We start from the raw sequence: 11,972 nt of genomic DNA on the forward strand, positions 1-11,972 counted from the left end.
TCAAGTAAATCATTGATGACAAATTACATGTTTTGTATTATCTCAGATTTAAATCTTTTGTTCACATATATAGGTACTCCTCCTCCTATTTTGTTTGTTCTATTTAAATAGTTCTAATTATAGTCATTTAATTCAAAATCAACTCCCTTTTCCTCATTGAACCACGTTTAATCACACTAAACGGTTTCTCAAAGTGCTGTAAGCATTCTGTAATGTCATCAAAATTTGTGTACATGCTTCTATTGTTGAGGAGAATTATTGAGAATTTCCCTTCAGATTTAACATAAGTATTACGTTTATTTCCAGTATAATATTTGCAATTGTCTGAGGTAGTTGATAGAAATTTGTGGTCATTGTAGTCTGTGTGATCAATAATGCTCGGTTCCGGTTGATCATAGCTTAATACATTTTGATAGATTTTTTTTATCCTGATCTGTAATAAAGGTATCCATGTTGTCAGTCCAGGATGCGATTGTATCATTTGAATCCATCATTGTCTGAGATTGTCCAGTGTCATATGTATTTACCGCTCTTACCAGGTCTTCAGGCAAACCTGTCCAGCTCCTGCTTTTCTCGTATCCAAATGATTTTTGCTTCTTCTGGAATGCAGTTTAACTTTATGTATACTCTACAATTTGAAGTCCAAGTCCCTTGTATTTTATTTGTTCTTCTCAAAAATCGAGCTTGTTTCGCAATGTCGGATTTTTTTTTTTTTTTGCTTAAGCTCTCATTTAAATAAACATTTGTCCCTTTTAGTTTTTTTCTGTGCTTAAGAATTTCAAGATGTCTCTTCCTGTTGACAAACCTCACTATGGTAGCTGGTTCTCACCTCTTGATAATGGATGGTATGCTTCTATGTCCTCAGTATTAATAGATATCCCCTTATGACTCATGGAAGCAATGAGCTGTCGCTCAGCGGATTTTTGATCAGCATTCGTTGTATTACTTTTGTTTGCCACAGCCTTGGCATAGGTCCGAAGTTTGATTTCCAGACCGGTGATAATAATGTCATTGATCCTGGTGCACTGTTCAAGTTCTGCTACACGTCCTTCTAGCCGTTAATCCTCTTGACTTCTCTGTGCTTTTGTTTTTTATTTCAGCCATTAAACTCATGTTTGGTAACTATATCCATTTTGTCCATCATAAAGCCGAGTGACTGATTTCTCAAGTTCTTTGTCCCTGCTCGGCATCTTGAGAATTCCACGCTACTTTTACGGCACCGTTCGCTGACCGCCTCACCCGAGCGCCCTCCAACTCTTCGGTTGTTGTTTCGCCGGACCTAGTATAGGAGGCTAGGAGTCTCCTCGGGCCCCGTAGTGGTGTTGCAGTGAGACACAGGATTAGCCGCCAATTGAGCACAATTTCTGGCAACGGCTAGAATACCTCCATCTGCAAGTCAGGGGTCTGCTATATCGGACTTGGTTAAGCTAAGCGGCGTTATCTCCCGCTAGGTTCCCTCGACAGGGTAACCACTTTGAACCCGGCTCCAAAATCAAGTGATCGGCCACCGTGGGCTCATATTCGGACGCTAGCTCGGTTGGTCTCCGTGGTGCACGGTATCCGTCCTGTCAGAAATTTTATCCGAGCAGTTACAGATATACAAATAGTTTTGATCAACCTTCACATGTATTTCAATGAGTACTGGTACTCTTCAGTTGTTCCTAGCAGCAAGTCAACTGCAGGAGAGAGAGTGGGAAAGGTGAGAGGAGAGAGAGTGGGAAAGGTGAGATGGCACAACATTCATTTGGACAGGTAACTTAAAATTAGTTTTACCTGGTTATATCAGTATCAGAAATTATTTTCCCCCCATTTTATTAACACTCCACTTATTGAAACATGAATATTTTGTTTGTTTGTTTGTTTGTACATGATTCAATTGTTTGTTTGTTTGTACATGATTCAAATTGAATCTTTTCTTCCGGCGCCGTCACGAATGGCAGCCACTCCAGCAGCTCCCGTGTTATTTTCGATTGTTCTCGATTGTTCTCAGCTCAGGGATGCTGCTGGAAATGTGAATTTCCCTTCAGGGATGAACAAAGTATCTATCTATCTATCTATCTATCTATCTATCTATCTATCTATCTGAAAGCAGTTCTAGAAAACGTAATGCTAAAGTAATAAGCAAAAGAGTCAAATTTGTGCTATATTCATTAGCTATGAGTCCAGGAATTGCAGTGGTGGTAAAGGGAAAAGCAAATTCTTGATAACCATGGAATTGAAGAAATATAAAGAAGGCACACGAATCACTACACTCGCAATGGAATATGGCCATAACATGTGCATTTGCTACTTAAGGGCCCGGTCACACAGCCGTTTGCGTCTGTATCGCGGGTAAAATTTTGCGATTTTTTTTTTTGCCCGTGGTTGCCCGCGATGGAAAATGCAAAATTGGCCAACCCGCTGTTCATCGGTGGTATGCCCGCAAAACAGACGCCGCCGACTGTTCCGCTTCCTCATCGCGTCATTTCCGCGTGTGGACCACGGGTATAAAAGCTGCCGAGCCGGGCTGTAGAAATCATAACCGCTCAAGACACAGTCCCGTGAAGATCAAGATTTCAAGCTATGGCACCGAAGAAGAAGCCAATATGTTATTATTGTAATAGTTTTTCATTTTTATTTTATTATCTTGTTATGAAATGAAAAGAAATGTCAAGAAATGAAAATGGATTAAGACGAGGTCACTACGGTGACAGGGATCCATGTTCACCCCTTGACGTCTTGAGCACAACTGGCGTGTGCTCGGCAAATCGCGCTGTATATACGCGGAGAAAGGCGTTTGACCGTCACACGCGTTACACACGCTAATTCACGTGATAACACCGCGATACAGGCGCAGAACAAACGTGCTATGACCGTGCTCCACCCACGATTACCCGCTAAAATTTCGCGTCCTACCCACGTGTAACCACGCCCTGGCCGCGGCCGTAGCACGTCGTTCCGTGTCTGTACCGCGTCATTACCTCGTGTGTGCCACGTGTGCCGCCCGCGGTTACACGTGGTCTAAAGTTTTGAGCAGCGCAAAACTTTTTCGCGCGGCCAACCGCGTGAGAATTTTCTGCTGTATCTCGCCCGTATGGCGATCTCAAAGCGTCCAACAGCGTCTGCTTCACAGGCAGAAATTTCTGGCCGTGATTCAGCCTCGATACAGACGCAAACGGCTGTGTGACCGGGCCCTTACTTGACCAGTTCAAGTCCCATCACATATCACTTTCCATATTTTTTTCATTATGTTATTAAACCCATTGATGCCAGATGTTTCGCAATTTTTGCCATTTTGACTCATTTTTAAGGCCTACAGAAAATGTATTCCTGTGGCTAAGTAGGCATAGGATATATCCCAAGGAAGTTTGAAATCTCATCTTCCATTGGAAAAAAGGATTTTTCTAGCTTTTAGTAAACAACAGTTGAAAATTGCTGAGTATTTTGAAAAAAAGTTGTTTCCAAGAAAACTTACGAGAAAAACTTAATTTGTGAAATAATGCATTTCAAGCAGAACTTTCACTTCTGTGCATTTTTTCTGCATTTGTGATACCGCCGATGCTTTCCATAAACACAAAGACATCTTGCTTTAAAAATAACATTCTATTGCAAGAACACCAAATTGATCTATGAACTATGCATTACAGTGCATGAAATTTACAAGAGATTCACATGATTTTGGTCCCCACGGCGTCACGTTCCTTTGGGCGACCGAGTGCGTACGTGCACGAAACATTTTCCCTCCCTGACCAGACAATGACGATAGGACTTTGTTGAATGTTTTTGAAAGAAATAAGCTCTGTTGAAGAGGTAACTGCCTATTACAATTTGTTCATTTCTCTCGACTTTCACCAAACTGCTTCACTATGCCTCCTCGCAATATGGGGCCAAATACACCCATTCGCCAGATGCAGGGAGCAAGACTAGGAAGTTGGACTTCCTAGACATGTTGACAAAGATCTGAGCAAAGCCTAAGTGTGATTTATCATGCTAAAACCATTCCTAGACGTTTGATACCGATAAGCAGCGGTAAACCCTTTTTAATAGATTAAAAAAAAAATAATAATACGTTTTAGCACTCAGGGTCAATGCTTCTGAAAACATATTTATACATTATGACATTGAATGAGTTAGGCATGTACACGTATATGACACATAAGTGGCACTTACTATATACTACTTTGATATTTTAATGTTTTTTTTTGTGGGGCTTCTGAGGTTTAGAACGCATTAGCTACGTATTACCATAGGTTTCAATCACCCGCAATATGGCAATTTCACTTCTGAACGGATTGATATCGTATTCCAGGATTCTACTGTACATATTTCATTTGCTTTGCCTGGTGATGGATGAGTGGCAAGAAGAAAGCCTATTCTGAAAGAATACAATAAAAAGGCACATTTGGCGTTTGCAAGAAGCCACATAGGGGACTCAAATAACATGTGGATCAAGGTGCTCTGGTCAGATGAAAACAAAATTGAACTGTTTTGTTATTTTTGGTTGTTTTTACCCCATTATACTATTTTCCATTTTTAATCATATATTGAATTGACTTTATTGTCATTGACAACAACGTAGTGAACTATTTTGCCCTAAGATAGATATAAATGTACAAACCATTGCTTTGGGTAACATTTTGTGATTTCATTTCATCAAAAACAAAATAATTCTTATTGACAATATGATTTTATTTCAAGTAAAACAGTCAATTTTCGTTTTCTTGACCGACGTCAATTAATTTTGCAAAATTAATGTGAACTGAAAAGACACGTGTTTTTGCCCTTGTGTATTGGGTCATAGCACAAAAACATCATCAAAAAATGAAAAACAAAAAGAAAAACAAAATATTTGCACACAGTCAGCCTGCACACTCCAACAGGCATGAGCCCAACGCGTGTAGCCTCAAGCCGAAGCTTTTAAGTGCCTACTCTGAGATATATCCGTAGTGCAGTGGTTAGCACATTACCCTGATACGCGAAAGGTCCTCGGTTCAACACCGGGTGGAAACATATGTTGGCCTGGGGACGAGTGGGTGCCACCAGGCTGTACTTTCCAAGACACGCCACGGGAAATTGTGCCCTTACGACCCTAGTGGTTGAGGGATCCAACCAACCAACCTCTATTACAATGCATCTTCCAGACAAGACATATTCAAAAAACAAAACCCTACATTTAAGACATCTAAAGCCTGCAATTTTACCACTAATACTCTCACATAACATCCAATACTCAAATAAACACGCATGCCTTTCTCCCGTAGTCGAATAAGTGTTTCTATATATGTATTTCTCCAAATCTCCATACAATAACTTAGATAAAGCAACATTGATGAACTGTACAATATAAGAAGGTGTTTTGGGGCAAATACTTATTGCTAAAATGTTCTTTGCTATTTTGGAACCTTAACATATATGAAAGTTTTTTGAGTCAATAAATGTCTCCAACTACCCATTACTACAATGTTCTTTGCTTATATTGATCTGCACCCGATATGAAGGTTTTTTGGTCAAATATATGTCTGCATATACTCATCACTACAATGTTCCCTCATCATCCAATGGGAATCCATAACTTCAAGGTCCAATATTGTTGTACAATTCTGAAAAGCAACTGTGTCCCCCAAAAAGGTATCCATTGATCAAACGATTTACAGTATGGCATCAAAAATGTCCATAATGTACATGAAATTGAAAAATACAAACTATATGTTTTTAAGATAAAAACATTAAAAATTATAAATACTGTATGTCAAGAGATTATTTGGGTGTTATATGTTAAAGAAGTCCCCAGCGGTACAATTTTAGGTTTGTATTTTGAATATGTCTTCTCTGCAAGAGAAAATATGGAATAGGGGTAGCTTCAGCCTTCGCCTGCTCCTTTTGGGCACATGTTTCTGTATTATATCGTTGTATTATTGTATTGTACAGTTGTTTCTTTTGGTACTCATTTTATGTTTTTTTGTGCTGTGCCTAAATAAAAAACCACAAACAAATCAAATATTACGTATTGAATTAGTATTATGTATAGGCATTACTTCGAGAAACGTAGCCTTCTAAACTCATTATATTTAAAATGTTGTTTTCATTTTAGATTGACATTAAAAAATTGGAAGCCCTAGATGTTGATGAAAAGTATGCTGTTCCAAAAGCAATTTAAATTTCTTGTTGAATGAAGCCGCTGCCCATTCTATTGTTCTTATCGTTTGCTTTGCGTGACAAAAATGACTTGTTCGAGGACATAAGAGCAAGAAACACACAAAGGCTTTTGCTGCACGTACAGATTCCTTCATTTATTAGAGATGCCAAAATGGTTTGAGGAAAAAGAGAGGAAGAAGAAAATATGCTGTAGTCGGTCCAGTTCACCATTTAAAATCTTAAATGTATCTTGATCAAGAGGAATCATCAAGATGGAGAAAATAAGTATTGCCTGGAGTTGGAGGAGTGACACTCGAAAGGGCTGATGCCGTTTACCACAGGGTGATGTCGCAAATATAACCCTGGTCATCTGTGCAGGTTTCATCATTCCATCTTCCTGTAAGAAACATTCACACGAAAACAATGATGTGACGTTTGCCATTGCAAATTCCAAAAAGCCAAACTTTTAAAAAGCCTCAAAAGTGAACAATGGCGACAAATATGTACCTTCGGAATCAATCTCAACGCAGTCCTCGTTGCCACCAAAGTTATCAGGCTGAATTGGGCCTCGGAAGTCCAAGAACTTAGAAGACTCGCCGTTGATGCGAACAAAAGATCCCTCCTGCAAAGACAAATCCCGTTGTTTGAATAAGTCAGAGCCTAAGACAACAAATGTCCTTCTCTAGTTCAGACTTCCTCCTGCCTGGTGACCGCAAAAAAACGATTGCACGTTTGAAGTCCTTACCACAATACCGTCGTGGAGTCCAATCCAGGTGTCTCTAACGACGCCGCTGTTACCGTTCCGTACTAGCTGGAAAGCCAGGGCATTTTCCACTGGATCTAGGATGGACGCCAGATTACCGCCCAATGCGTTACAGGCACTCTAAAGGGAAGGAAAAACACCAAAAACTGAAATCAGAAGTGACAAGTTTTAGTCTCTAGCTACACACTTGATCCAGATTGAAACCAAAAGTAAACTAAACAGCATGTAAAACAGTTTAAAAGTCTTCCATACCTCGGCCTCTCCAAAGTTTGTCGTGCTGGAGGATACGTATATGAAGCAGCGGTTCCTCAACCGAGTCCATCCGGCTGGGCAGCAAGGAACTACAAAACAAAGTAATCCATTTGGAAAAAGAATCAAAAACATCATCGGGCTTAATTTGTTTTTACCAACCTGACACGGTCTCAACGGACAACTGCAAAGAAAGAAGATGATGTTGTTAATACCACAAATAAAGCAAAACGTATTTCCGAATTTTTAACAGTGTGTTCAATAGATAGATTTCTATTTTTGAAAGGGTTTACTTACGACTCCGGTCAACAGTGCGCTGAGCCCACACAGGAGAAGCAATGAGCGGCTTGCCATCTAGGTGATAAAGGAGAAAAATAATATGCATTTAATTCACTTAGGTTCACTGGCTTGGTCTTGTATGCTGAGAGAAGTATCTGAGATTTTGAGCTTGCAACGCAAGCTGTCAAGCTGGCTGGTGTTACCTTTGCAGTTGTGAGGCTGGATGCTCAAAGAGTGTGTGCTAGCGGAACAACGGGCACTCCTTTTATAAGCTGGCTTGACGTTGCTACGGAATGCAGAACGAGTTCCTCCCATCACGTGACGCGCCCGACGGGTTCCGGTCCGCCCAGGGGATACAATGAAGCTGAGAAAGAAAGCGACCCGAGTCCAATTCAGCATCCACTTGGATTTTTGTAGCTCGTTGAGGTTCTTTCGAAAGTTTTTTTCCCTTATTCATAAAGTGCACAATTGTACGTTAATACAAAACCACCGCCTCAATTTCTATCTGTACTATACATGCATACATATACATATATCATTTATGTTTCGAAAAAAATATCTTTTTCACAATTCAGGTCCAAGTTTTATTTTTATTTAATAAAAAGGATGAGAAGGGATGTTTCTCAGATTCAAATGGAAAGTAGCGTAACATGGGATGAGGCGTGTTCGTGCGCATATTTTTAGTTGTTTTCACCTGTTGAGTAGGACCGCGACGCTTTCATGTCACACCCTGATGGCTTCCGAACCTCGAGCGAAAATTTGGCGAAGATGAGGATTAGTCATCAAACATCTGTTTCTGTGGCCACATTTTAAAGGATAAATTACAGGCTGCTTAAAATAACTCATAAAAACACTTATCACTAACTTAGTTGGGACCGTTTGTCGGCAAAAAGGGACATAAATCAACAAATCACAATAAATTTCCAACAGGTGTAGGCGGACTGGTGATGTCTTTTTTTGAAGATTTTTGATGCAAACACCGAAGCAAAAAAGGTACAGAAAAGAACTGAATGACAGTAAATTCTCAACTCCAGTTGTAGGACTGAAGACCTCTCTCGAAATAGTGCTAATAGACTGGGCTCAATTAGCCAAGATGGCTGATTATCTCATTTCGGGGTTGGAGATTCGAGTTTGCGTTCGACTACCAAAGCAAAAAATGCAATGAAACGCACTAAATCACATTGAACTCTCAACATACATTGTCGTATCAACAATCTTTTTCGAGACGATGCCATACGACCAGCTTCAAGTAGCCAATATGTCTAATTACCTCACTCGGCCACAAGTCTGGCTTTGTTAGGGTGTTTGAGTCCGATTTTTTCCCCAGATACAGAAGCAATAACAGTTACCCTAAATTTGGGTCAAATACCAATTTGTTCAAATACAGTCATTGGAGTTTTACTTTAAAAAAGATGTGTGAAAATGTTTTATTTGACCCTAAGAGAACAAGCCTGCTTTTATTGATGACTAAATATATAATATAATAGTATAGTTTATGCTGCAAGGCTGAATATAATCTAAAATGATTACTTTAAATCATTATATAAAAATGTATTAAGCATTACAACAGTAAAAATTATTTGACTAACTTTGTCCCTTGGGAATTTCAAACAAAGACGAGTGCAAGCTCAAGGAAAAAACAAACCAAAACTAGTGCTTCTGCTTTTTAAAGTTGGCAATGAAACAAAAGATATCTTTCCTATTTTTATATACTTTAATGACCGAATTGGGTAAAATGGACTGATGAATTGCGCTATTGCGCAGCTGCTGCCTTTAGCCTGTTTTTGCCCTTTGGAAGAAAAATTGATGTTTATTTATATGCACTATTGTAGTGCTAATGGCTGTTAGGTGATTGCTTGAAATAAGCTTCTCGTGCCTGTTAGACTAGTTGAAGATTTCTAGTTTGCATGTTTCTTATCCGTGATAGTTTCTAATAGCATCATAGCCCCCTCCTCCTTGTTTTATCCTCCCAAGGAGTTCAGTGTTTCTCATCTGTGATGATTTCTCATAGCACCATGGCCCCATCTTCCTTGTGTTATCCTCCCCAAGGAATTCAGTGTTTCTCATCTGTGATGATTTCTCATTGTGTCATTTCTTACTGGCTAAACAGTTGCCCGGCCCCTTTTTGCCTGTGTTTTCCTGTGCGTAAATAATATTACGTTCTAAGTTGTACCGATATGTAAAACAGCTTGATGACCGTACGTCATGCTCAGGCAATCTTGTGCTCAGGCCTCTAAAGCTAGAAACACTGTGTAAATTCTTCAGAAAAGTGAATTGTGAAAGTGTAAAGTAAGGGAAAAGCAGTTTATGATAGCATCCACATGATGGTGACAAAATGTCATCTGAAGTAAAAATTTTGTCTCTTGAAAGAATTTTCGCCCTTTAGTGCAATACAGTATAGCAGCAAGATTATTTTTTAAATATTATTTGACAAGGTCTATTTTGTTTTCCAATAATGTCCAAATGATGGCGACAAAATACCATCTGAAGTTAAAAAGTGTATAGGTTCCTGAATCGATTGTGCAATATAGCGACAAGATTACTTTCAAAATTACAATTTGACAGTACAGTTATTTGTAAAAGAAAAAAAAAGGTTATCAAGTTCATGGAAACCTGGGTCGTAAGGGCACCAGTTCAATTGGTGTGTTTTGTGTAAGAAAAAGCTTTTTAAAGCATCTCTCTTTAGGCTGTTTTTTTTCTTGGGTAGGGGTTTGCTCTACCACATGAAACAGATAATACTGGTTTCCATGGTTACCAGTGGTAGGAGAAGCTTCCTTGATCTGACTCAGATACAGCATCTTCAGCATCTGGTCGCCGTTACTTTTTGGTGTAAAGCGTCATCCCGCTCTGCATGGAGGAGCCTGACCCCAGCATTGTCGGGCAGTGGCGTGTAACAATGCTGATACTAGAGCCTTAATCACTGGGAGAAAACCGTTTTAATATTATTATTAGTTATTAAAATAACTTAAGCTAGTTTTCTAAGCACTACATTGTAATTATTTTTTTCGTTTGCCTATTTGTCCTGATAGTCTTTGATTTGTTTTTATCTTCAAAGTCTTTATTACATGTTTACCCTGGAGTACCATGTCTAATCTCGTTGCATGCAATGTTTCACAACGGCGATATACTGAAAGTGACAACAAAGACAATTATTTTCTATTCTTTCGTTCTGTAATTTAGAGTAGGCCTCCAGGCCTCTTTTGTTCAGTTCATGTTTACATCGAACAATAGGCATTGCATCACTTGTGGCTTTTATATTTTACTTGAAAAACAAAGTTTATAAAGTACAGTATTTTTGTTTGTTAAACTAATGCAAGAACCTTTAAATAGGGTTTGATACTTGGTTTCAATGTTTTTTTTAAATTAATAAATAAATAAATGAATAAACAAATAAGGGTTTCTATTTTGTGGATTTTGACTACCGTGGGTTCTTTTTGGAACGCTACTCCACCAAATTAGGAATTACTGTACAGTCTTTTTTAGCAAATATTTCAAGTTTTGACGTGTACATATGTGGCCTATAGGCAGTACAATATGTACAAAATATTGTTTTCCTTTAAAACATGTGTTGTGTACAGCTTATAGTCAGATGCAGCATATAGTCTGGAAATTACGGTATCTCTCAGCTTCAAAACATTTGGCAAACCTCTGCTCTAACATGTCACTAAAATGACACTCGTGTGGTATATCACGAGAATTCCAACATGCATTTTCCCTGAGCCCGTGAATCTCGACATTGACGGGATGCTTGAGACCAGCAAGTGATTTGTGCACCACCTTTGGATAGGGCTTGGCAACCACATGCTGACTTCATAAACCAGAAAAAAATAACTCAACTTTGCCCCTCGAAAACTTAATGACTTGCTTTGGTTTTGGCTCATTGTTTGCTCCACACCCGTCATTGCTGACATCAGCGCTCTTTAGTTGCTTGGTATGCCGCCTGTCCAGTGTAATTGGCCCGCGAAATGTAAAAACTTTAATGACTTGATTGAAGACACTCCCCTGGCGTCTGCCAGTTGAGGTGTACTGTACTCTTAAACAGTGTCGTGACAGTGGCTCATTAAGGAGGCCTCAATCAACTTTACAATTTACATTTCTGCTCTCTCATTACCTGAGCTCACTTTTTGGCAGATCAGTGTCCTTATATCATGTATTATTTGTCTAATTTTTGCTTTTAATTTTTAATGTCACCCATGCCTTGTCTAAGAAAGATACAGCACTCTTTCTTATAAATTGGTGTTATCTTAGCTGTAGACATTAAGAGCTATAATAAATTAAAATTAATATATTAACTACAGGCAGCATGTGCGGCACAGTTCATGTCTTGGGAACCTCCTGCGTGGGTTTCAAATCCAGCTCCAGACTTCCTGTGCGGAGTTTGTATGTTCTCCCCGTGCTTGCGTGGGTTTCCTCCGGGCACTCCGGTTTCCTCCCACATTCCAAAATCACGCATTTCAGGTGAACTGGCCGGTCCAAATTGTCCCTAGGTGTGAATGAGCGAGTGAGTTGTCTGTCCCCGTGTGCCCTGCGATTGGCTGGCAACCAGTTCAGGGTGTCCCCTGCCCAC

The 11,972-nt window shown here is 39.4% G+C and overlaps 1 protein-coding gene across 1 annotated transcript; it reads right to left on the reverse strand.

Annotated features, from left to right (window-relative positions):
• Positions 1 to 6,242: 6,242 nt before the first annotated feature.
• LOC148370353 (alpha-N-acetylgalactosamine-specific lectin-like) lies at positions 6,243 to 7,721 on the reverse strand. Its single transcript, XM_088330118.1, has 7 exons — positions 7,609 to 7,721; positions 7,424 to 7,480; positions 7,289 to 7,310; positions 7,130 to 7,218; positions 6,860 to 6,997; positions 6,622 to 6,736; positions 6,243 to 6,511 (listed from the first exon to the last, which is right to left on the reverse strand). The coding sequence occupies exons 2-7, from the start codon at positions 7,478 to 7,480 to the stop codon at positions 6,447 to 6,449; spliced, it is 486 nt and encodes a 161-aa protein (XP_088186244.1). The 5' UTR covers positions 7,609 to 7,721; the 3' UTR covers positions 6,243 to 6,446.
• Positions 7,722 to 11,972: the final 4,251 nt, after the last annotated feature.

The sequence above is a fragment of the Urocampus carinirostris genome, chromosome 3 (assembly GCF_059441175.1).
Source record: "Urocampus carinirostris isolate Australia breed hairy pipefish chromosome 3, RoL_Ucar_1.0, whole genome shotgun sequence".
Taxonomy (NCBI): Eukaryota; Metazoa; Chordata; class Actinopteri; order Syngnathiformes; family Syngnathidae; genus Urocampus; species Urocampus carinirostris.